Genomic DNA, 25413 nt, shown 5'->3' on the forward strand with positions numbered 1-25413 from the left:
CATATGTTGTTTGTTATTTCCAGTGGAAATGAGCATTTCAATTGAAATTAAGCTTCTTTTTTTTTTATTGAAAGACCTGACTGCCCCAGAAACTCTCTGACAGGAAAATGTTGTATTGCCTTCCCGTGATGAAGTGAATGGATTGTCGTCCTGCCACTCAGCTGTCACATTAATGTAAATGCCAGAAATCCAAATTGCCAGCAGACCTACTCAATGTGTATGTTACATGCTCATCAGTATCATTTACAGCTGCGACCGTTTTGCAGCTTTTCAATCAGAGATGGTTGTTTTCCTGCCAAGCTCTGTTGTTGGTTGCTTTAAGGGGCTCACTCTCCACTGGTCATGGAAAACAGATATTTCTGGATGTGTGGTTTGCTACTGTGAGAAAAATACATTTCAAAAAATTCGACCTGTGTACCTTAACTGGATGTAAGTCTGTGGTATTTGACGTGATCAGTCAATGGTTACAGCCTGGTTTCTCAGGGCCCACATTAGCTTCAGTGTTACGGGAAACATCACCAGGTGAGCTGAGGCCTCGACTACGCCCCCGGAGCGGACGGCGTACTAATTAAAGAGCCAGTGCCTCGCTCCGCTCAGACTCAATGACATGACAACTGTTTTGCCTGTGTCGCCTCTAAATGCCCCACGTGGTGTGTTGGCAGAATGCCTGCAGTGTGTGCCAGGCCAGAGTACCCGGTCTGCCTGGGCAGAAGGGCGAGAAGGGAACCCTCGGCGCCCCAGGAGTGGAAGGCTTGGTGGGAGAAAAGGTGGGTGTGTGTCCCTCCCTGCCGATCCAGAATGGCCAAAATGGAAGGCCAGTCGCTGGGATGTGGGCCAGCCGCTACCCTGAAACTGTCTGATGATCAGGTGTGCTGTCGGGCGTACAGGCTGTTCTGTCCATATCTGTCTGTCTGTTATTGATCTGTGCATGTTTGTGTCTGTCCGTCATAATTAGGGGGACCCGGGAGCCCGAGGACCTCTGGGTAATCCAGGAAAAGAAGGGCCCAAGGTAGGAATCGCTACTTCAGCTTTGTTCCTGTGGAGGCGTTCCGCATGATGTCCAATTCCCTACAGTGTAAAATAAGGCTCTGCTCAAATGTAGTGATCTAAAATAGGGATTTTAATGCCATTTCGGAAACACTTGCTGTCTACTTAAATCCCCATTCAATGAATTAATTGCAAATCTCTGCAAAGGGAATTACAGAAGATCATATACTCATAATTTATGTAGTCTGGGACAAACATTTGTTATTTGTTTGAGAGATTTGGAGATATCAAGATTCCACAAAATTTCAACATTTGCTTTGTTGGTCAGCACAGAGAAACAGTTTTAGTCTGACCAGGTTTGGGAATGGCACCATGCTAGTGCAGTTATTCTGTAAATGCTGGTTAGAATGATGGTGAGAATACAAAAGCCCCTCTGACAGTTCCCGGTGAAATCAATCACCAAGGTCTGATGCAGGAGAATGTGGCACTCGCAGAACATTCAGACATGAAGCACATTGGCCAAACTAAAAATATGATTCTGGTCCAGCATGTTCCCGTCGTCATAGTTGCTAGCTGCAGAATTGGTTGCCATGGATACACAGCCAAGTCATGCAGTAGTAAAACTGAACAGGCAATTGCTTCTAATTAGCCCGTAAAGACTATGAAATATATAGCCACCCCATAATGCTACTGGTTTCAGTAGTGGTGTAAAACATTTAAGTAAAATAACTCTGCTGGGTTTGGCTGGGTTCACCAGTTTACAGAAGTTTCTAATTGGGACATATATGATCAGGTAAAGGCAGTTCATAACAAACTAGTTATTAGTGAAATATTAAGGAAGAGTGAAAAATTAAGGTAACTGGTTAGGTATGAACTCCCATTACCTGGTTAAAGTCTTAATTACTAACATCCCAAAACTGGTGAACACCGCCAAATATTCTACTTTTTACTTTTTTCACTTCTGGGTTTGCGATACATCAGTGGTTTGTATATGTTTGTATTTATTCCTTATATTTTACAGGCAAACGACCTGTGTACTGTCTTTTCAAGGTTTACTTTTGACTGTTGTAGGGCGTGAAAGGAGAGCGAGGATTCCCTGGGCCCAGTGGAGAGAAAGGAGATGAGGTGGGTTCCAGCCAGGCCTGGCACGGGTCCGATACAAAAGTCCATTACATTTGAATGACAGAAAGTACAGGGAAAGTAGTAAGTGATAGTTATTATATTAACTAGTAAGCAATATTTATTATATTTACTAGTAAGGAATAGTTATTATATTAACTAGTAAGCAATATTTATTATATTTACTAGTAAGGAATAGTTATTATATTTACTAGTAAGGGGTAGTTATTATATTAGTAAAGGATAGTTATTATATTTGTAAGGGATGATTATATTAACTAGTAAGGGGTAGTTATTATATTAGCTAGTAAGTGATAGTCATTATATCAACTAGTAAGTGATAGTTATTATATTTACTAGTAAGGGATAGTCATTATATCAACTAGTAAGTGATAGTTATTATATTTACTAGTAATGGATAGTTATTATATTAACTAGTAAGTGATAGTCATTATATCAACTAGTAAGTGATAGTTATTATATTTACTAGTAAGGGATAGTTATTATATTAACTAGTAAGTGATAGTCATTATATCAACTAGTTAGTGATAGTTCTCATTTTAACTAGTATGCGATGGTTATTATATTTACTAGTAAGGGATAGTAATTATATTAACTAGTAAGTGATAGTCATTATATCAACTATTTAGTGATATTTATTATATGAACTAGTTAGTGATAGTTATTATATGAACTAGTAAGCGATAGTTATTATATTTACTAGTAAGTGATAGTAATTATATTAACTAGTAAGTGGTAGTCATTATATCAACTAGTAAGTGGTAGTCATTATATCAACTATTTAGTGATATTTATTATATCAACTAGTTAGTGATAGTCATTATATCAACTAGTTAGTGATAGTCATTATGTCAACTAGTTAGTGATAGTTATTATGTTGTTTCTTTCTCAGGGCTCTCCTGGAGTTCCTGGTTTGCCAGGTACAACAGGCCGCACAGGACCCCCGGTAAGCAAGGCAACAACTACATTCACATCAAATTATTGTTCCCATCATCCATCACAACAAGTAATCATTCCCATCATCCATCACTGCATATAATGATTCACATAACATCATCCTTCAAACCAGAATCATTACTGACGTCACAAAATCATTTACATCGAATAATCATTCACATCACATCTAGTAATAACTCTCATCACGTAATCACATAATTCACATAATCATTCACATTAAATAATCAAAGCTTTATTCACATCCGTCGTTGCCTAGTTATGTACTCACAATGTAGTGTTGATGATACAGTAAATCCCATTGAGACACACAACGTCCGTCATTTTCCTCTCTCATCCTTTGTATATTTCATTTATTTGCTGCACTTTGATTCTATTTGCAGGGGGTGATGGGAAGGCCAGGACCAATGGGCCAATCTGGAACCAAGGGAGAGAGGGTAATGGTATTGTTTATTTGTAACGGGTCTATGTATCCATGTTCAGAAATGGATAATATACCAGGTAGGATATTTTCATGTTTTGAAAGTACATTCTGGGTTTTATTCATGAAGCCATGTTAGGTTCTGACGGCGTGAGCCATGACATGCCGAGGGCTGTTCTGATGTTCTGAGAGCTCTTCTGTTCTAATGTTAGAACAATGGCTTATTGCTCGTTACTTATTCATCATAAAGGGCATACGTAATGGGGTATGGTATTCCTAATGAAATCATGTTTTGTTTCTTGATATTACTGCAATCCCTTATGGAGTTCCCTTCAGCTTGATATCCTAAATAGAGAAATGAGGCTTGGTCCTGTCAATGGATTGGGAGGGACCATTGCTGAGACAATTGAACGGAGCCAGTGTTTGTCTGTTCCTGAAACACAGATAAAGGTTATCACTCTTTGTTTAGGCTGTTGAGGACATTCTGGGCCTGGTGGTTTAGAAGACTGGGTTGGTAACCAAATGTTTTCTGGTTTGAATCCCTGAACCGGCAAGATACATTTTTTATTGTTCTCCCTTTGAGCAAGGCACTTGCACCTAATTAATCCAGTGTTGTGTCAATGAAGGCTGATACCCTGGCTGTGAGAGCATTCTGGAAAAAGCTGACTTTTTTAATTCACACAGTAGTTCACCTTATAAAATATGACAAACGCAAGCCTCTGTTTCTGTATCGTTATGAGATCCTGTTAGATTATTGGGATCAAACACAAGCCTCTGTCTCTGTACCGTTATGAGATCCTGTTATATTATTGGGATTAAACACACAAGCCTCTGTCTCTGTATCATTATGAGATCCTGTTAGATTATTGGGATCAAACACAAGCCTCTGTCTCTGTATCATTATGAGATCCTGTTAGATTATTGGGATCAAACACAAGCCTCTGTCTCTGTATCATTATGAGATCCTGTTAGATTATTGAGATCAAACACAAGCCTCTGTCTCTGTATCATTATGAGATCCTGTTAGATTATTGGGATCAAACACAAGCCTCTGTCTCTGTATCATTATGAGATCCTGTTTGATTATTGGGATCAAACACAAGCCTCTGTCTCTATCTATGAATTGTTATGAGATCCTGTTAGATTATTGGGATCAAACACAAGCCTCTGTCTCTGTATCTTTATGAGATCCTGTTAGATTACTGGGATCAAATGGAAGCGACGTCAACTGAAAGTTTTAATCCTCTGATGGGTGTGTGTTTTTTTGTTTTGTGTGTGTGTGTATGTGTGTGTCGATCCTACAGGGTAGTGAAGGCTCCCCTGGTAGACCAGGCCCACCGGGTCCCCCGGTAAGTGCATGTGCGTGTGTGTGTGTGCGTGCGTGCGTGTGTGTGCGATAGGTGTTGTGAGAGTCTGTACAGGATCCATAGCTGTGAGCGATAAGAACATTTCAAGGTGCAGCCGATCCAGTTGAATGGATGTTGACACTGCACAATGCCCTCTGAAAGCCTCTCAGGACTGACGTACATCGACCTATGACTCACCGGAGCACAGTGCACGACTCCACACAGGGCTTCATTTACCTCTGCAGTTTGACGTCTTCACAGACCTGGCCATTTGAAAACCACTGGAACTTGAAGGAATTAGAAATGAACTATGAATTAGTCCCCCTCCACGCATCTAGCTAAGCTTTAGGGCCAGCGACTTGCCCTTCAAACGTCCTGCTGTGGTCAGGGAAGACGGGGGAGGAAGACAGTTAGAGCACAGAAGATGGAGGCTCGCTGGACTGTAAAGGGCACCAGTCAGATTCCTTCCAAATGAGCATCAGGACTTCTTCCCAGTCCCTGTTTCTCTCGTCTGCTTCCGTCTTCTTCTCTCTTTCTGTCTTCTTCTCTCTTTCTGTCTACTTCTCTCTTTCTGTCTTCTTCTCTCTTTCTGTCTACTTCTCTCTATCCTCCCTTCTCTGTCTAAGTCTTTCTGCTGGTCTTGTCTCTTGCTCTCCCTATTTCTCTCGTCCTTATCTTTTACCATCTCTCCTTCTTTCTCTCTGTGCCTCCTCTCTCCTTCTGTTCATCTTTCATTTTCTCTACTCTGTGTCTCCTTTCTCTGCCCCACTTTTCTCTTTTTCCTTGTTTTATTAGGGTTTTATCTGTACTGCTGCACACACAACAATACTTCAATTATCAGAAACAACAGAACACATAAAAACCAACCTCTTCGCTCATACAGTGAATCCAACCCTCGGAGCCATAATGGCTTTCAAGCTGCTGCTCTTTTTTCTTAAAATCAATGTGGTTTTTTTTACAGTGGTTTTCCCCAAATACAGTAGCTAGTCTGTGTCCTAACTGAAAGCATTTCCCCTTTGTAGTGCCCTGTTTTTGACTTCAGCTGTATTGGCTCAGATGAAAACTAGTGCTGTAGTGTTGCATTTGTGACTCACAGGTCATATTTGATCTTCAGTGGCTGGAGGGTTAAACCAGTATGTCCACTCCTCTCTTCTTTAGTGATCACCTGTATTGATCGCTCCCATGTAGCATTTAAAGGCTTAACAAAGTAACACGGTCTACCTGCTCTGGGCCTTTATGGCTGACTCTGTGAGACTAGGGGGAACAATGCGATTTGCAGTTAGTTAACGCTACTTATGTTTGGGAATCCCCAAGAAGAAATTTTACCAGTTATTTCATTTAAGTGTAATTGGCCTTTACTGCTAATGTGCCTCAATATGATATTTTTTCGAATCGTATATCTTTAAGATGTAGAAAAATTGATTTGTGTATAATTGTTTTTACTGGACTTTCATATTGATTTCTTTTGCAGAAGTGGTACTCCAGCACCTAGCTTACCTTTCCTCTGATTTACATCGCAAACACTGCTTGCAATGTATTGCTATATATGAAAGACTTATAACGACCGATTCAGTGGACCGGTTCTTACTGAGATACTGGAGTGGACTGGTTCTTACTGAGATACTAGAGTGGACTGGTTCTTACTGAGATACTGGAGTGGACTGGTTCTTACTGAGATACTGGCGTGGGCCGGTTCTTACTGAGATACTGGAGTGGACCGGTTCTTACTGAGATACTGGCGTGGGCCGGTTCTTACTGAGATACTGGAGTGGACCGGTTCTTACTGAGATACTGAAGTGGACCGGTTCTTACTGAGATACTGGAGTGGACTGGTTCTTACTGAGACACTGGAGTGGACAGGTTCTTACTGAGATACTGGAGTGGACCGGTTCTTACTGAGATACTGGAGTGGACTGGTTCTTACTGAGATACTGGAGTGGACCGGTTCTTACTGAGATACTGGCGTGGGCCGGTTCTTACTGAGATACTGGAGTGGACAGGTTCTTACTGAGATACTGGAGTGGACCGGTTCTTACTGAGATACTAGAGTGGACTGGTTCTTACTGAGATACTGGAGTGGACTGGTTCTTTCTGAGATACTGGAGTGGACTGGTTCTTACTGAGATACTACAATGGACTGGTTTTTACTGAGATACTGGAGTGGACTGGTTTTTACTGAGATACTGGAGTGGACTGGTTCTTACTGAGATACTGGAGTGGACTGGTTCTTACTGAGATACTGGAGTGGACTGGTTCTTACTGAGATACTTGTGTTTACAGGGTGGCCCATATGTGGAGGGCAATGGGATGAGCAGTCTGTACAAACTTCAGGTAAGGATTTCACATGAATATCATAATAATTATTAATGTTGTTATCAATAATAATAATAAAATGATCACACTATTATCATGAAGTTGGAGATTCAGGTGTTCACATTTGGGCCCCAACTTCACGGTTGACGTGTCACTTGTGGTCCATGACAACCGTTTTGTCCATTCTCCAGGGCAACCCGCAGAGTAAAATGTTAGCAAATAGCACAATTCAATTCAGCGAACACTTTATACGATTACGTCGTCATTCACGCGTGCAGTTTGCTTGTGAATGACGAGGCGAGGAAGACAACAACACTGGCCTGTGTAGGCCACCGTAGGTGCCATGTTGTCCACGCGCCATGTTCCGTTTAATCACGGGGTCGCCTGGGGTGATGGTCATACTTCTTTCTCCGCAGGGTGGGGGAGCCATTGCGGGACCCCCTGGGGAACCAGGTCCTCCGGTATGTAGTTCAGCATCCTTTACACTACTTCCTGTAACACACACACACTCACACACACACTCACACACTCACACACACACTCATACACTCACTCGCTGACCCACACACACTCACACACAATGTCTACACTGTGAAACGTCTGCTGAGACACACTCGTGTTCGTGGATGAAAACCCACAGATCTGCAGTAATGTAGCGTACACACACACCGATTTAAAGAATTCAGCAGTAATAAAGAAAAGCATACGCAACAATAATTTAGGGGTCATAGATAGAAATGGACATGGAAATTAGGTAGGGAAAAGCTTTTGTAGTCTTCCCGTATGAATACTCTGTCTCTTTTTACTGTTTAGGGGCCAAAAGGTGATGAAGGGAGAGCGGTGAGTTGAATGCTTTTCGTTCTAGGCAGTACATTTGCATTAAGTGATTATTGTTTGTTTTCATGTGTAGCTCAACTAATCCGACAGTGGAGACTTGGCATACGGAGCTCTCCAAACACACCCGGTTTAATACTATTCAAAAACCATGTCTTGACTGTGCTTGACTGGCAAAACGGAGCCAGTGGAAAAGTTGAAAGACATCCACACCCACCCAGACTAGATCAAAACGCTCTAAGTACTTCAAACACTTTGACTAGTCTGTGAACCCAGGTCTATTATCCAATATTGTCTGTTTGGTTCACTTCAACACACGTTTCTCTACCCCAGAGCTGGATCATTTAGACCTGGTCAACAGAACTCAAAGGACACAAAACTAGAATACTAATGAAGGACCTGACGATCACATCTCCTCCTGTCTTCTGGTCATACCTGACGATCACATCTCCTCCTGTCTTCTGGTCATACCTGACGATCACATCTCCTCCTGTCTTCTGGTCATACCTGACGATCACATCTCCTCCTGTCTTCTGGTCATACCTGACGATCACATCTCCTCCTGTCTTCTGGTCATACCTGACGATCACATCTCCTCCTGTCTTCTGGTCATACCTGACGATCACATCTCCTCCTGTCTTCTGGTCATACCTGACGATCACATCTCCTCCTGTCTTCTGGTCATACCTGACGATCACATCTCCTCCTGTCCTCTGGTCATACCTGACGATCACATCTCCTCCTGTCTTCTGGTCATACCTGACGATCACATCTCCTCCTGTCTTCTGGTCATACCTGACGATCACATCTCCTCCTGTCTTCTGGTCATACCTGTCGATCACATCTCCTCCTGTCCTCTGGTCATACCTGACGATCACATCTCCTGTCCTCTGGTCATACCTGACGATCACATCTCCTGTCCTCTGGTCATACCTGACGATCACATCTCCTCCTGTCTTCTGGTCATACCTGACGATCACATCTCCTCCTGTCTTCTGGTCATACCTGACAATCACATCTCCTCCTGTCCTCTGGTCATACCTGACGATCACATCTCCTCCTGTCCTCTGGTCATACCTGATGATCACATCTCCTCCTGTCCTCTGGTCATACCTGACAATCACATCTCCTTCTGTCCTCTGGGCATACCTGACGATCACATCTCCTGTCCTCTGGTCATGCCTGATGATCACATCTCCTCCTGTCCTCTGGTCATACCTGACAATCACATCTCCTTCTGTCCTCTGGTCATACCTGACGATCACATCTCCTGTCCTCTGGTCATACCTGACAATCACATCTCCTTCTGTCCTCTGGTCATACCTGACGATCACATCTCCTGTCCTCTGGTCATGCCTGATGATCACATCTCCTCCTGTCCTCTGGTCATACCTGACAATCACATCTCCTTCTGTCCTCTGGTCATACCTGACGATCACATCTCTTGTCCTCTGGTCATACCTGACAATCACATCTCCTTCTGTCCTCTGGTCATACCTGACGATCACATCTCCTGTCGTCTGGTCATGCCTGATGATCACATCTCCTCCTGTCCTCTGGTCATGCCTGATGATCACAACTCCTCCTGTCTACCTTTAAAAAATATTTTTCTCCTTACATCTTAGCCCTTAACTCTTCACCCCAAGTCTAACAAATGTTATCGTCTGTTTGAGGACACACAAAAAACTCCTCACTTAAATAGTGTAAAGCTCAAACTGGTCCTCACTTCAAAAGCACATAAACCCTCTGTCTCACACACACACACACACACAGACACACACTGCTGAATGTAAATCATACAACTCCTCTGTTCTGGTATAATCTTGAATTCTCTGTCCTTGTTGGGCAAGTAGATTTTTTGTAGTGTTTTGTCACGGAGCGATTTTTCACAGAGGATGATAATTTGACATTTGAATAAATTGCGTGAGCCGCGGCTCCCCGCGCTCAGGCTCGGTCGGTGGAATTGCCCCAATCCGTCTCCTGGAGACACACACCCTCTTGCACACACGTACACGTACAGTTGCCCCAATCCGTCTTACCACAGCTGATCCCCGGCGGTGGTCCCGACCTGTCCCGTTCCCCTCTTAGCCACACTCAGTCATTCATGACAATCTACATGCGTGACAATTATCTGGTCCATCCATCTACGTTGGAGCCCGGCGGAATACAGAGCAGCTGTCGGTTCTGGGCTACACGCTGGTGGGTGACTGCATTTCTTCATGGTTGGATCAGACCAGTGGGACAGGGGAGGGATGTCTATTTCCACTGGTGTGAGGGATAGAGTGCCCAGTCTCATTCTCCAGATGAGCTGTTGACCGGTACAGATATTGAGAGATGAGTTGTTGACTGGCCCGACCGGTACAGATATTGAGAGATGAGTTGTTGACTGGCCCAACCGGTACAGATATTGAGAGATGAGTTGTTGACTGGCCCAACCGGTACAGATATTGAGAGATGAGCTCTTGACTGGCCCAACCGGTACAGATATTGAGAGATGAGTTGTTGACTGGCCCAACCGGTACAGATATTGAGAGATGAGTTGTTGACTGGCCCAACCGGTACAGATATTGAGAGATGAGCTCTTGACTGGCCCAACCGGTACAGATATTGAGAGATGAGCTCTTGACTGGCCCAACCGGTACAGATATTGAGACATGAGCTGTTGACTGGCCCAACCGGTACAGATATTGAGACATGAGCTGTTGACTGGCCCAACCGCTACAGATATTGAGAGATGAGAGTAGTGAGAGCGTTGAATCTGAAAGGAACCAGTGATCCAAATGTTTCAAAGATGATCTCCAACCCCGACAGGACGGACGCACATATTATTCTTTCTAAAGGGTTACTTTCCAGATTCCATTTTTTGTATACGAGTGCAGGTTAAAGGACTTTCCTGAATAGCGTTGGCACAATAATGAACTAGTGTTAGCTTTACGACTAGTGAACTGATGCGGTGTAACATTCTGCATAATGTCCATTTACTTACTCTTCATTCTGTATTCTCTCCCCCTCTGTGTCTCGTCCTGTGTCTGTACCAGGGAGATCCAGGAGCCATGGGTTTACCTGGACTAGAAGGGCTACCTGGATCCAAGGTAGGCGAACTAGGCATAGTTCTAACCACCCTTCACACTACTGGGTCAAACCAACCAGGCTGGGATTTACTGAGCCACATGGCAGAACTGGTCCATCCTAGATCAGACTACAGTAACTAACCTGGCCCCTAGATCAGACGACAGTTACAAATCTGGCCCTAGATCAGACTACTGTAACTAAGATGGTCCTAGACCGGACTACAGTAACTAACCTGTCCCTAGATCAGACTACAGTAACTAACCTGGCCCTAGATCAGACTACAGTTACGAACCTGGCCCTAGATCAGACTACAGTAACTAACATGACTCTAATCCTGCTCCCTGTATATTAAATGCCCCTTTAACGCAGCTGGCTGAACTATGACGAGCTGAACTGCTCTGTGCTGGCTTGGTTTAGAATAACTTACGGTTGCTTGAACAGCGTTGGAAAGTACAATATGCAAAGTAATATCTGAGCACAGTAGGCCTCTGGTTTAGTTCAGCATGCCAGTGTGAAAATGTGATAGGGCTCTCTGGAAGCACAGAAACCACAGCGTTGGCATCAGTAGCATAGCAACCTGAGAGAGAAGAACACAATGTTGTTGGTTACTATTCTAAGTGTGTTGTTGTGTCCCTCACACCTCTTGGTCTTCATCTAGACATGTGTGTGTCAGTCCTCCAGGGAGCTATTATTAATGAGTTATGCCAATATTGTCCAGAAATAACAATACGTCACACAGACATGACTAAATGCAACAATGTTTCCGTAATTACACACTTAAAGGTTAAGAGGTTTCTTTATGCGATGTCCACAGCAACTCTTTAGTACAATAATATCTCTTGATGAAAAATGTACACACTGGAATAGGATAGTCACAAAGTCCTAAAGAATTTATGATGCTTCTCTACTGACCTTCCATGTCCGTCTCTTTTATTGCTTTAAAAACGCCATAGCGATGAGCTGTTTGAGTTGTATAAGGGGATTATAACTGGTCCTTTAAGGTGATGAGTTGTTTGAGTTGTATAAGGGGATTATAACTGGTCCTTTAAAGTGATGAGCTGTTTGAGTTGTATAAGGGGATTATAACTGGTCCTTTAAAGTGATGAGCTGTTTGAGTTGTATAAGGGGATTATAACTGGTCCTTTAAAGTGATGAGCTGTTTGAGTTGTATAAGGGGATTATAACTGGTCCTTTAAAGTGATGAGCTGTTTGAGTTGTATAAGGGGATTATAACTGGTCCTTTAAGGTGATGAGCTTTTTGAGTTGTGTGACATGTTAATGGCCGTGTGACGTTAATTAACTGAAATATTATATGATATTTGAGATTTTAATACAGTTTTTTATACAGTATTTATTTATATAAGGCTGTATCTTATATAAATATATACTAAGGGGTATATATTATGGGTTTGAATTGTATAACAACACTGGATCTCGTCCTTTCAGGGTGATCAGGGTTTGTCTGGAACACCTGGAATACCAGGCCCTTCAGTAAGTAATACTATAATGTTTCATTTAACAGTAACTTAGCAGTGACTTATAGGCATAGCACATTACAGAATTATTACATAAATCAATAAATTAAAGGGGAATTTCGCCATAGCTCACCTATTTTATGTACTAATTACACATTTTAGTGATAATACAGTGATGAAAATATAACATCTCCTCAACACAATAGTGATTTCTATGGAGCACAACATCAGCCATGCCTGGTACTGGTAGACCCGACTTTTAGACTCTGTATAATGTTAGCTAGCTAACTAAAGTAAGGTTGCTAGGGTGTCCACCAAATGAGTTAGCTGATATTAGATTAGCTTGCCAATGAAAACAATTTTGATGATAATGATGAAGGCTACTTTGTTTTTTACTTAATGTTTAACAACTTTAGAATCGTCTGCATATTTTCATGCCCTGGCATAAGTTAGACTAAACGGTTACAAGTTACATTGGTAATGAACAGACATAACAGTTTTAAACAGTTATACCACTGCATTAACCCCCTGTGAACAAGACATCAAATGAATAGACTTTTCAACGTAATACCATCGTCAGTGAATGGCTTGTCAGAGGAACACACCCCTTAGAGGCATGTAGCCCTGTAATATCTACTGTGGACTCGACATCACTGAAGTACCTGCTGACAAAGGTGTGACACCTGTCCAACTGACAAGATGTCTGATGTGTGGATGTTCTCGTCCTGTCTTTTTGATTGACAGGGGAAACCTGGAGCTCGTGGAGAGCCAGGAACTCCCGGGGAACCGGTAAGGAAACTGGGTGCCTCCAACTTTCATGTGCCTTTCTCTGTCTTTCCTCTTTTCCTCTATCCAACCACTCTCACACGCAGAAACATAAACACACACACACATGCACACATGCACCGAGTTACAGTGAAACATAAACACACACAAGCACACAGAGTAACAGTGAAACATAAACACACACAAGCACACAGAATAACAGTGAAACATAAACACACACAAGCACACAGAATAACAGTGAAACATAAACACACACAAGCACACAGAATAACAGTGAAACATAAACACACACAAGCACACAGAGTAACAGTGAAACATAAACACACACAAGCACACAGAGTAACAGTGAACATAAACACACACACACATGCACACATGCACCGAGTAACAGTGAAACATAAACACACAGAGTAACAGTGAAACATAAACACACACAAGCACACAGAGTAACAGTGAAACATAAACACACACAAGCACACAGAGTAACAGTGAAACATAAACACACACAAGCACACAAAGTAACAGTGAACATAAACACACACACACATGCACACATGCACCGAGTAACAGTGAAACATAAACACACAGAGTAACAGTGAAACATAAACACACACAAGCACACAGAGTAACAGTGAAACATAAACACACAGAGTAACAGTGAAACATAAACACACACAAGCACACAGAGTAACAGTGAACATAAACACACACACATGCACACATGCACCGAGTAACAGTGAAACATAAACACACAGAGTAACAATGAAACATAAACACACACAAGCACACAGAGTAACAGTGAAACATAAACACACACAAGCACACAGAGTAACAGTGAAACATAAACACACACAAGCACACAAAGTAACAGTGAACATAAACACACACACACATGCACACATGCACCGAGTAACAGTGAAACATAAACACACAGAGTAACAGTGAAACATAAACACACACAAGCACACAGAGTAACAGTGAAACATAAACACACACAAGCACACAGAGTAACAGTGAAACATAAACACACACAAGCACACAAAGTAACAGTGAACATAAACACACACACACATGCACACATGCACCGAGTAACAGTGAAACATAAACACACACAAGCACACAGAGTAACAGTGAAACATAAACACACACAAGCACACAGAGTAACAGTGAAACATAAACACACACAAGCACACAGAGTAACAGTGAAACATAAACACACACAAGCACACAAAGTAACAGTGAACATAAACACACAGAGTAACAGTGAACATAAACACCCACAGAGTAACAGTGAACATAAACACCCACAGAGTAACAGTGAACATAAACACCCACACAGAGTAACAGTGAACATAAACACCCAGAGTAACAGTGAACATAAACACCCACAGAGTAACAGTGAACATAAACACCCACAGTAACAGTGAACATAAACACACACAGAGTAACAGTGAACATACCTGTTTGTTCCCTGACAGGGTGACAGGGGTCCACTGGGGGAGACAGGGTTCCCAGGCCCTGAGGGACCCCAAGGTGTTCCTGTAAGGATTCTTCTTTACTTTTGTCTTAAACCTCTGATCCCCCTGTCTTAAACACCTGATCCCCCTGTCTTAAACCACTGATCCCCCTGTCTTAAACCACTGATCCCCCTGTCTTAAACCACTGATCCCCCCGTCTTAAACCTCTGATCCCCCTGTCTTAAAAACCTGATCCCCCTGTCTTAAACCACTGATCCCCCTGTCTTAAACCACTGATCCCCCTGTCTTAAACACCTGATCCCCCTGTCTTAAACCACTGATCCCCCTGTCTTAAACCACTGATCCCCCCGTCTTAAACCACTGATCCCTCTGTTTTAAACACCTGATCCCCGTGTCTTAAACCTCTGATCCCCCTGTCTTAAACACCTGATCCCCCTGTCTTAAACCCCTAATCCCTCTGTCTTAAACCTCTGATCCCCCTGTCTTAAACCTCTGATCCCCCTGTCTTAAACCTCTGATCCCCCTGTCTTAAACCTCTGATCCCCCTGTCTTAAACACCTGATCCCCCTGTCTTAAACCCCTAATCCCTCTGTCTTAAACACCTGATCCCCCTGTCTTAAACCACTGATCCCCCCGTCTTAAACCACTGATCCCTCTGTTTTAAACACCTGATCCCCCTGTCTTAAACCTCTGATCCCCCTGTCTTAAACCTCTGATCCCCCTGTCTTAAACCACTGATCCCCCTGTCTTAAACCACTGATCCCCCCGTCTTAAACCACTGATCCCTCTGTTTTAAACACCTGATCCCCCTGTCTTAAACCTCTGATCCCCCTGTCTTAAACCTCTGATCCCCCTGTCTTAAACCTCTGATCCCCCTGTCTTAAACCTCTGATCCCCCTGTCTTAAACCTCTGATCCCCCTGTCTTAAACCTCTGATCCCCCTGTCTTAAACACCTGATCCCCCTGTCTTAAACTCCTGATCCCTCTGTTTTAAACTTCTGATCCCCCTGTCTTAAACTTCTGATCCCCCTGTCTTAAACCTCTGATCCCCCTGTCTTAAACCTCTGATCCCCCTGTCTTAAACCTCTGATCCCCCTGTCTTAAACACCTGATCCCTCTGTTTTAAACTTCTGATCCCCCTATCCTCCAAGAAAACCAAGTGAAAGGTAAGGGGTGTGGTATACAGCCATTATACCACCGCTAAGAGCTGATCTCAGGCATGACAAATCGCATCATTAGATTAGTAAGAGTAATTTGATATCTTACCTGTACACTCATATATCACGTTATTAGACACCTGGTGGGTTTCTGCAGTATGGCTGGTATATCACATTATTAGACACCTGGTGGGTTTCTGCAGTATGGCTGTTATATCACGTTATTAGACACCTGGTGGGTTTCTGCAGTATGGCTGTTATATCACGTTATTAGACACCTGGTGGGTTTCTGCAGTATGGCTGGTATATCACGTTATTAGACACCTGGTGGGTTTCTGCAGTATGGCTGGTATATCACGTTATTAGACACCTGGTGGGTTTCTGCAGTATGGCTGGTATACCACAGGTTAAGGACTGAATCCAGGCACTCTGCGTTGCATTATGGAACAGCCTTTTGCTATGGTGTGTTATGGTCCATACTGTGGACCCCCTCATTGCTTTAATGCATTTCCATGAAAACATTTTAATATACAGTTTAGGTATAATAAATGCGTGTATATTAGATAGGGTGTACTGTACGGAGCCGTTACCGCGGAAGTAGAGAGCTTAGGCAGATGGTGCCTTGGGTCCTGCTGGGATGTCACTGCAAGACTGAATAGAAACAGACTGACATTATATCGTGCTTGCAGGATAAAACATAGTTTTCCATGGATTAACCGCAGTCCCTCACATTACAGTCGTACCTTCACTAGGTACATCTAATTCAATGAAAACGCCTTTTCAAGTGATATTCTAGGTTAAAAAAAAACAAACAACAACAGCAACATTAAAACCGGTTTAAAAGAAACGCATCACCCCGGGCTTGTTCTGCAGAACAATGACATTATTGTGTGTAATTATCATCAGAAAAGGTTTCTTTTGTTAAATTCCGCCAGTCGGTGAGCGGAGAGTGGAGCAGTGTTGTTCACACAGCCTTCACCATCATTATCCTACGCTTCAGATATCCCATTAACAGACAGAGACTTCTCTGTGTCCCCAGTGACACCCTACAAAGTGGACTGGTGTGCACCCGGGACCCAAATGCTCCCTGGTGAAAAGTGCACTACACAGTAGGGGGCCGGGGTACCATGCACATGATGTTGCTGAATGCGACTTATTTTTGTTTCATTCTTTGGGGTTTCTTCGTTGAGCAGGGAAGAGCTGGAAAAGATGGGATACCTGGATATGAGGTGAGTCGATACATCCACACATACACACACACACACACACAGTCACTGCATCAACACACACACACACATTAAAAGATAGCAGAGCCCTTCCACATTGTAGTTTCATCTGTTCACCAGCCCTCGAGCTACATCATAACACGGGGTCCATAACACACCTCCATTTGCATATTACAGCATTTAATGATACGAACTAAAAGGTATCCTGCAGATGTTGACTTTTAGTCTTTTTATTCTAATTATATGGTTAATACTGGGAGGCAGTGATAGATAAAATGTTTGTAATAGAGGGCATTGGCCTCAACCTCATGAATTATGTATTCTCATATCCTGGTAAGTCTTCCAAAGAAACCTAACAAGGAAGAGGAAAAAAAACACTGGCCACTGTGAATTGGTAAGATGACTGGTTATGTTTTGGACTTACAATATTATTTACTTTGAAGAAAATGTTCAATGTATTATTTACATAAGCATTATCTGATAAGCTGAGCCAACACCACCATGGTAGTAGTGGGAGTGTTAGTGGTGGTATTAGTGGCAGTAGTGGTAGTATTAGTGGTATTATTAGTGGTAGTGGTAGTAGTATTAGTGTTGTTATTAGTAGTAGTGGTAGTTTTAGTGGTAGTAGTGGTAGTGGTAGTAGTATTAGTGTTGTTATTAGTAGTAGTGGTAGTATTAGTGGTAATAGTGGTAGTGGTAGTAGTATTAGTGGTAGTATTAGTGTTGTTATTAGTAGTAGTGGTTGTAGTAGTGGTAGTATTAGTAGTGACAGTAGTATTAGTGGTTGTAGTAGTGGTAGTATTATTAGTAGTAGTTGTGGTTGTAGTAGTGGTGGTGGTAGTAGTAGTAGTAGTGGTGGTATTACTAGTAGTAGTGGTGGTAGTAGTAGTAGTAGTAGTGGTAGTACTAGTAGTAGTGGTATTGGTAGTAGAAGTGATAGTAGTAGTAGTGGTAGTACTAGTAGTAGTGGTAGTACTAGTAGTAGTGGTAGTATTAGTAGTAGTGGTTCTTCAACCAGTTGCTGAAAAGAATAAACATTATTCTTTATTGTAAAGGGTACTGGTCCAATATATTTGAGCGTGACTGAACATTCACACAGTATAATTCAACATCCGTTGCAGCCTAATATGGTGGCAGATAGGATCATTGATCTGAAAATCGTTGATCTAAAAAGGCAAAATGTTGTTGTGCTGTTGAGCTAGTTACTTAACCATAATTGCTCCTCTAAATCATTCAGAATAAGCTTTATGTAAAATGCAATTTAAGAATGATATAACATGTACATACCAATAACAAACACAGCACATTTTGTGCTGGTAAATTAGGTACTACTGTAATTGTCAATCACAGGGACCTGAATAGTAGATGAGCAGAAAGTATGGCCAACTTGTTGAGAGAAAAAGTAAAAGAGCAAGAGAGAAAAGGAGAAAGAGAGAGAGGCTGTAAATGTATTTTTATGCCTTGTTGTTAAGTGCTATTTCTTCTTAATTCCCAGACCGAATTGTTCGGTAGGGCAACAGTGCCACCTAGCATCCTATTCTGTCCTGAGTTTCCAACAGCACTCCTTCACTGGCCTGGCATTAAGATTTAACACAACACCAAGGGAGGGAACGGGGAAGATTCACTGGGCACCATGATATATGTAAGCCTCCTATTAGGCGTTGGGGAATGACAGAACGGAGAGGAGAGGGAGAAAGCTGCCGAAGAAGATAGGCGGGGCCGGCGATGAGAGAAGCGCGCAGTTCCGCGGAAAGCTGCTGTCTGCATGCTTTTAAAACCACACCGTTGTTGCCAGTATTTTGCACTGCGACCGTAATCCTTACAGGAAGTGGATGCGCAGATGATCCCAGAGGAACAGTCCCTGAGATGCAAACAGGAACGTACTGACAGGCCGCCGTGGAAGTTGAAACACAGTCCCAGGACCGCTCCATAAATCCACCGGCAGTAGTTCTAGAAACAGCAGCCGTCCCATAATAGTGTCTTCTTTTTTTGATTGAGGACTGGAACGGAAGGACACTGTCAGTCACTACTCCCACCAGTCGTTAAGATGGTGAAAGGTGCCCGCAGTCTAGTTGCCGTGGCAATAAACCTCATTTGGGTGTGAAGAAAGACTAAGAAGTAAGCTTCGGCCGGGGAAAATTAAGAACTGGCGGCAATCCCCTTTGGTCTTTGGTGTGTGGAGGAGAGGCTGATGTGGACAGGCGTGGTTGTGGAGCAGCATGATCTTAGCCAGGGTCTAAACAACGTGCTGTTTTGGGGTACTGGGAGAGGACAGGAGGTGGGGGGTGAGGGAAGAGATTGGGTGAGGGGAAAGTCAGATACAGGAAGAAGAACATCAGGAGAATAGGAGGACAATGAGAGGAGAGAAGAGGACAAGTCAGATATAGAGAGAGGGAGGAGAGGAGGATATGTGGAGAGGAGAGGGAGGTATGGGGGATATGTGGAGAGGAGAGGGAGGTATGGGGGATATGTGGAGAGGAGAGGGAGGTATGGGGGATATGTGGAGAGGAGTGGGCGAGGAGGGAAGACTAAGCCTCGGGGTCATCTTCATTCGAAATATCCAATTATTTAGCTCTGCTCCTTGCTCTTCTCCGGTCTGGAGGGGCTTCACTGTCTCCATGCAATCACCAGAGCATTTCACAGCGAGAGAGAGTGAGGGGATCTGTGAATCATCTTTGTCTTCTCTCTCCTTCTAGGGAGCCACAGGTCGTCCGGGCGACAGAGGATCCAAAGGAGAACGTGTAAGAACTCTGATGTTTCTTCTGTTCTCCGTAAATACAACTCGTTGTTCATGATCGAGGCATGTCGCCTCAAACCAAAGCAAAGGGGCGTCCTAAACCACACACACACACACAGATATGCCCCAGTATTCAAAAAAGACATTTGAAATTGGGTGCGGTCAGTGTGGGACTATTGTTTTGACTATAGGCAGTATTCATATACCCCCGTCCCATTCTACAGTGCAGTCTGTCCTGAGCACTAGTAATGGAGGTTGTTATGGGAGAACAGAGCTACACGGTGGCAGGATTGGCCCGCAGACCGTGGGGACCGCTGTCTGACTGGACTCAATAACAGTAATGCATGATGGGGACGGGGCAATGTAGCGACCTCGGTAGCTGCAGCCCCAAAAAGCCTGATTGGGTTATACAACGCTGCTTTACAGGGAAGTGAACCCCACTGCTGTCAGGAGTGGGGTTGACGATACGCCCTCAACCATTATTTAAGCAGGCATCTCAATAAACAATACATTATGTATTTACAGTCACAGCCTAGCTAAATGTAGACCTGCAGTGGATCTAGACTGTAAACTGTGCAAACCATATGGCTCTAGCTCAGCATAGCCAATTGCTGTAGTTAGATATATTCATTACCAATCCCCACATTTTCCTGCTCTACTACTGTCCTACTACAGGGAGACCCAGGGATTCCTGGAGAGAGGGGAGTCCAGGGGGAGAGGGGAAGGACAGGAGACCCGGGAATAGTGGGACCTGTCGGGCCTCGGGGCCTCCCAGGAGACCCCGGTCCCCCGGGTCCGGTTGCGTCGCCGAGCCCTCTGGTACGTTGGTGGTCACTCTCTCTCTAAAGGCCAGACTCCAGTCAAACAGGCCCCTGCAGTGATGTTGAACACGGGTGTAATGCAGGGTGTCATGAATGATCCTACTGCACTCACAAACAACCTGTTCCATAAAAAGTACTGGTGTGCATGTTTGGTGTCGTTTTATTATCTCCCAGCACTAAAAGTCGCATCATAATATACCCATAGGCTTCATTTGCGTACGTCACATTTTAGGGTTTGTTTGTCTAGACCTGTCGATAAATTCAGAGACTTCACTCAGTCACACACAATTAAAACATCCTAATGCACACACACTAACAACATCTGCCTTCTGTCGTGGTCTAGGTAATTAACGTCTCTCTCTCTCTCTTTGTCTCTGTGTAGCCGTTTGTGTGTGCATGTGTGTGTTTGTGTGTGTGTGGCTTTGTATACATGCAGTGTTAGTAGCTGTGTGTGTAGCTGTGTAACTGAGACCAGTATTGTGTGTAGCTGTGGGTGTGGGTGTGTATCTGGCTCTGTGTGTTGCGTTGTGTGTAGTTGTGTTGTCTGTGTTTCGCTGTGATTGAAGCAACATGCAGTATGTAGGCGCAAATATTCGAAAAACGCAGTGACCTGCTGTTTTCTCTGCCCCACCCTTGGGAGAGAGGGATGGAGAGAGAGAGAGGGGGATGGAGAGAGAGAGAGGGAAGAGGAGAGAGGGGGATGGAGAGAGAGAGAGGGAGAGGAGAGAGGGGGATGGAGAGAGAGCGAGAGTGAGGGAGAGGATAGAGGGGGATGGAGAGAGAGAGTGAGGGAGAGGAGAGAGGGATGGAGAGAGAGAGTGAGGGAGAGGAGAGAGGGATGGAGAGAGAGAGTGAGGGAGAGGAGAGAGGGATGGAGAGAGAGAGTGAGGGAGGGAGAGGAGAGAGGGATGGAGAGAGAGAGTGAGGGAGAGGAGAGAGGGATGGAGAGAGAGAGTGAGGGAGAGGAGAGAGGGGGATGGAGAGAGAGAAAGGGGGATGGAGAGAGAGAGTGAGGGAGAGGAGAGAGGGGGATGGAGAGAGAGAGAGGGGGAGAGGAGAGAGAGAGTGAGGGAGAGGAGAGAGGGGGATGGAGAGGGGCGGGGTGTATTGATATGGAGCAGGGGGTTTCAGATCCGCAGCCGGCTGGTTCTCTGTTCTACCTGATAATTACATTCACCCACCTGCTGTCCCAGGTCTAAATCAGTCACTGATTACAGGGCAACAATGGGAGAGGCATTGGAGCTGGCTTCAAGGTCCACAATTGACTTTCAGGGGTATCTTGGGGGGGGGGGGGGGGGGGGGGATAACTGAAACAGTGAGAGAGAAAGAGATGGAGAAAGAGCAAGGAGGAGAGAGACAGATGAGAGGAGAGAAGGAGTGAGAGGAGAGAAGGAGTGAGAGGAGAGAAGGAGTGAGAGGAGAGGAGTGAGAGTGAGAGGCTATCTGCGTCTGAGAGAGATGGATTGTGAGAGAGAGAGAGAGAGAGATGGTTAGAGTGAAAGATAGAGAGAGAGGTAGGTAGGTGGAGGAAGAGATGAAGAGAGTGAACTGGAAAGGGGGAGATGGAGAGAGAGAAGGAGAGGTGGAGAGAGATGCGGAGGGAGGGAGAGGGGGATGGAGAAAGACGGATGAAGCGAGCGTGGGAGTGCTGAGAACACTGCAGCGGATGGTAAAACACCTCCATGTGTCACAGCTATTTTCCACGCGGCATGCAGGGTTATGTAACAACTCATCAGAGATTAAACACTCTCTGAACGCCAAGAAAACAAGCAGAACTAAAGTGTTACCCTCCTATCGCTGCAGTGACCCTGTTGAACAGGAAAGTACTTTGACGGTGCTTCATAAGTATTCAGCGCTGACAAAATACAAGTGGCCTGTTTTCAAAAACCTGCCAGGATAGAACAAAATAGTTGAGCGATCAGTATCGATGTTAGGAAAGTGGCCCTTTAATATTGCTACTTTAATAACTTTAAAAACGGTTCGGGTTTTGTTGTGGCCCTTTGTAACACCATGGAGACACCCAGGCAGTTTGAAAACCCTTTAAGACTTTAACAAAAGGCCCACCGAAGATGCCAGTCCTTTGTGACTGTCAACACGTGTGGAGTATAAGCTCTAAGTGCTGATTCCGGAGTTCCTGTTTTCTGTCTGGGTTGTATGCTAGCTCTTCTCACCATCTTTGTATTTAGCGGAATCTCACGCTCATAAATCCCATTCGTTCTATTCCTGTCCGCTGCAGAAATATTATAATGTATCTCTGAGTTCTTCTCCTGAGCAGTCAAAAGAATATAGAACTCTGAAAGAGCATTTTCACAGTTCCAATTTCCATTCCGTTGCCAATGTTCCCCTCACAATACAGGCCTCTCACCGCACAAACGTTCTGAGCAAACAGCAATCTCACTTTGAGCCCGAGATGGATGGCGAGGACAGGGAGACGTACAGGAGGAGAGTTGTTGATTATTATGCTGTGAAGCATTGCATCTCTTTATCTCAGAAGACACCACATTGTTGAATAAAACATCGGCCACTGCTGTCTCGCTAATTGCATTTTCTTAATCTGTTAAAGATGTTTTGGTTGAGTTTGTGTGTTTTTTGGTTTTGTTTCACTCTCGCACGTCTCTTCTCCCTCTCTCTCTCTCTCTCTCTCTCTCTCTCTGTCCTCACAGAATGATGCCAACTCCTTGGAGGAAATTAAAATGTTTATCCGAAATGAAGTTCTGCGGGTGTTTGAAGGTACAGCTGTTGCATAGGAATCCCAAATTGTTGTCACTCCACTTTATCCTTCATGGGTTATTTTATTTTCCCCTCGCTCTTTTGAGGATGTCAGGATTACTTACTCGGGGGGGGGGGGGGGGGGGGGGGGGCAAATCGAAATTGGATGTTGTCACTTCCATTCTTGAGGAGATATAAGAACTAGAACTAAGAGAATATGTGATGGTGGGTGGGGGTAATGTCATAGTTAGACCACTGTGTTGAGATATTGAATGCGAATTGCCCATCACGCAGAGAGTCTGTGTTATTCTAATACAGAATGCTAATGTCACCCTCCAGAGAGACTGTCAAGCTTCGCCATGCAGAAGACGCCAGCAGCCATTTTAGCGGCGCAGGTTCGTCAGGGGCCTCCCGGTCCCCCCGGCAACGACGGGTCCCCGGGGCCTCCAGGGGAAGCGGGCCCCTCCGGCCCTCAAGGTACGAGCCACAGGGTGCCAAGCTGCTGAAACCGCAGGAGGGTTAATGTACCGGAACACTCTGTTTCACACGGGCATTATGTAACCACCTTTACCTTTTCATTTATTTTTCTTATTTTTTACACTTAACAAGCAGTTAAAACACCATCCATCTGATACCACAACTGGATTATCACTTGTCATGTTGACCTGAAACAAAAATCGACAACAAAAAAAAACTGATGTGCATAGATTAGCTGTAATTTAGAATTTAATTGTATTGCCAAGTTGTCAAAATAAGAGGCAAAGAGCGTCCAGATATTTTCTAAAGTGGCTACTTTTTCTCTCAGAATGAACAGAAACATGAAGATAAACGTGTTTGCTTAAATAAGACCGAAGCTGACATTGGGTCATGGTTAGTCTTCCAAGATTCTCTTCAAATCCAAAGGTAATCAGGTGATTGTTTGGATCAGTCAGAACCTCATGGAGCTCAGAGATTGCAGCCCAGAAGCTGTGCTGGTCAACTATTGTATTGTGTGATTGGATACCTCACATCTCCTGTCCTGTCCTGTCCCCCATCCCCTGTCCTCTCCTCTCCTAGTGGAGAGAAAGAAGTGAGTTACAGTGTTTAGACTCTATACACCATGACATGTTAATTTGCTGTAAGACATTTTAAATACATTAATTTAGCAAATTAATTTACATGAGGTTGTTATTTAGGACTTGGCTCTTCCACCTTGCAGTCAATACGAACACCTCAATGTCCCATCCTGCTGTTTTGAAGGGATTAGGACACCCTATCAGAAGCTAATCAGTAGGGGATGTCCTGGCAATGGGAACATGTTGTCATCCCCTAACATGATTTCAGACTGAGCGCTATATTATAAGAAAGCTACCTAAACCAATCAAACTAGAACAACCATCTCATTAACTGGGTTCATACTGATTGGATGACTTTAGAAAACTTTAATTTATCATTGTATAGTAACATCAATTAACCAATCAATGTGCAATTACTCTAAAACTACATGCTGAAGCCTCCTCCCCTCTCCACTCCCCTCCACTCCTCTCCACTCCCCTCCTCTCCACTCCACTCCACTCCTCCCCTCTCCACTCCCCTCCACTCCTCCCCTCTCCACTCCCCTCCACTCCCCTCCACTCCCCTCTCCACTCCCCTCCATTCCTCCCCTCTCCACTCCCCTCCACGCCTCTCCACTCCCCTCCACTCCTCTCCCCTCCACTCCTCTCTACTCCCCTCCACTCCTCTACACTCCTCTCCCCTCCTCTCCCCTCCACTCCTCTCCACTCCTCTCCCCTCCTCCCCTCTCCTCACATTCCCCTCCTTATTCATCTACAGTATTAACTGTATTTACTCAATGGGTCTGCTGTAGAGGAGTCCACACACACCTGATTCAATTAAATAATGATGTCCAAAATATCTGTACCACTTTGGGTCCCCAGGACCAGAATTAAGAAACACTGAAATAAACAAGATAGCTGCC

At 44.0% G+C, this 25413-nt stretch overlaps 1 protein-coding gene across 8 annotated transcripts in view; it reads left to right on the forward strand.

Annotated features, from left to right (window-relative positions):
• The window catches only part of LOC105008930 (collagen alpha-1(XIX) chain), a 156305-nt gene that overhangs the window by 119534 nt on the left and 11358 nt on the right, over window positions 1–25413 (forward strand). For 6 of the 8 annotated variants that reach the window (XM_029119675.2, XM_029119676.2, XM_034292018.1 and 3 more), the window contains 18 exons: window positions 663–767; window positions 956–1009; window positions 2059–2112; window positions 3020–3073; window positions 3465–3518; window positions 4807–4851; window positions 7129–7179; window positions 7578–7622; window positions 7975–8001; window positions 11034–11087; window positions 12514–12558; window positions 13287–13331; window positions 14807–14869; window positions 17157–17192; window positions 19886–19930; window positions 20602–20745; window positions 23411–23477; window positions 23796–23933. In XM_029119675.2, coding sequence (XP_028975508.2) covers window positions 663–767; window positions 956–1009; window positions 2059–2112; window positions 3020–3073; window positions 3465–3518; window positions 4807–4851; window positions 7129–7179; window positions 7578–7622; window positions 7975–8001; window positions 11034–11087; window positions 12514–12558; window positions 13287–13331; window positions 14807–14869; window positions 17157–17192; window positions 19886–19930; window positions 20602–20745; window positions 23411–23477; window positions 23796–23933 — 1126 coding nt within the window. Of the gene's footprint in view, window positions 1–662; window positions 768–955; window positions 1010–2058; window positions 2113–3019; window positions 3074–3464; window positions 3519–4806; window positions 4852–7128; window positions 7180–7577; window positions 7623–7974; window positions 8002–11033; window positions 11088–12513; window positions 12559–13286; window positions 13332–14806; window positions 14870–17156; window positions 17193–19885; window positions 19931–20601; window positions 20746–23410; window positions 23478–23795; window positions 23934–24261; window positions 24883–25413 lie in introns of those variants that run through there. The other 2 variants (XR_004575728.1, XM_034292019.1) reach the window with 2 other exon arrangements.

This window comes from Esox lucius, chromosome 5 (genome assembly GCF_011004845.1).
Source record: "Esox lucius isolate fEsoLuc1 chromosome 5, fEsoLuc1.pri, whole genome shotgun sequence".
Taxonomy (NCBI): domain Eukaryota; kingdom Metazoa; phylum Chordata; class Actinopteri; order Esociformes; family Esocidae; genus Esox; species Esox lucius.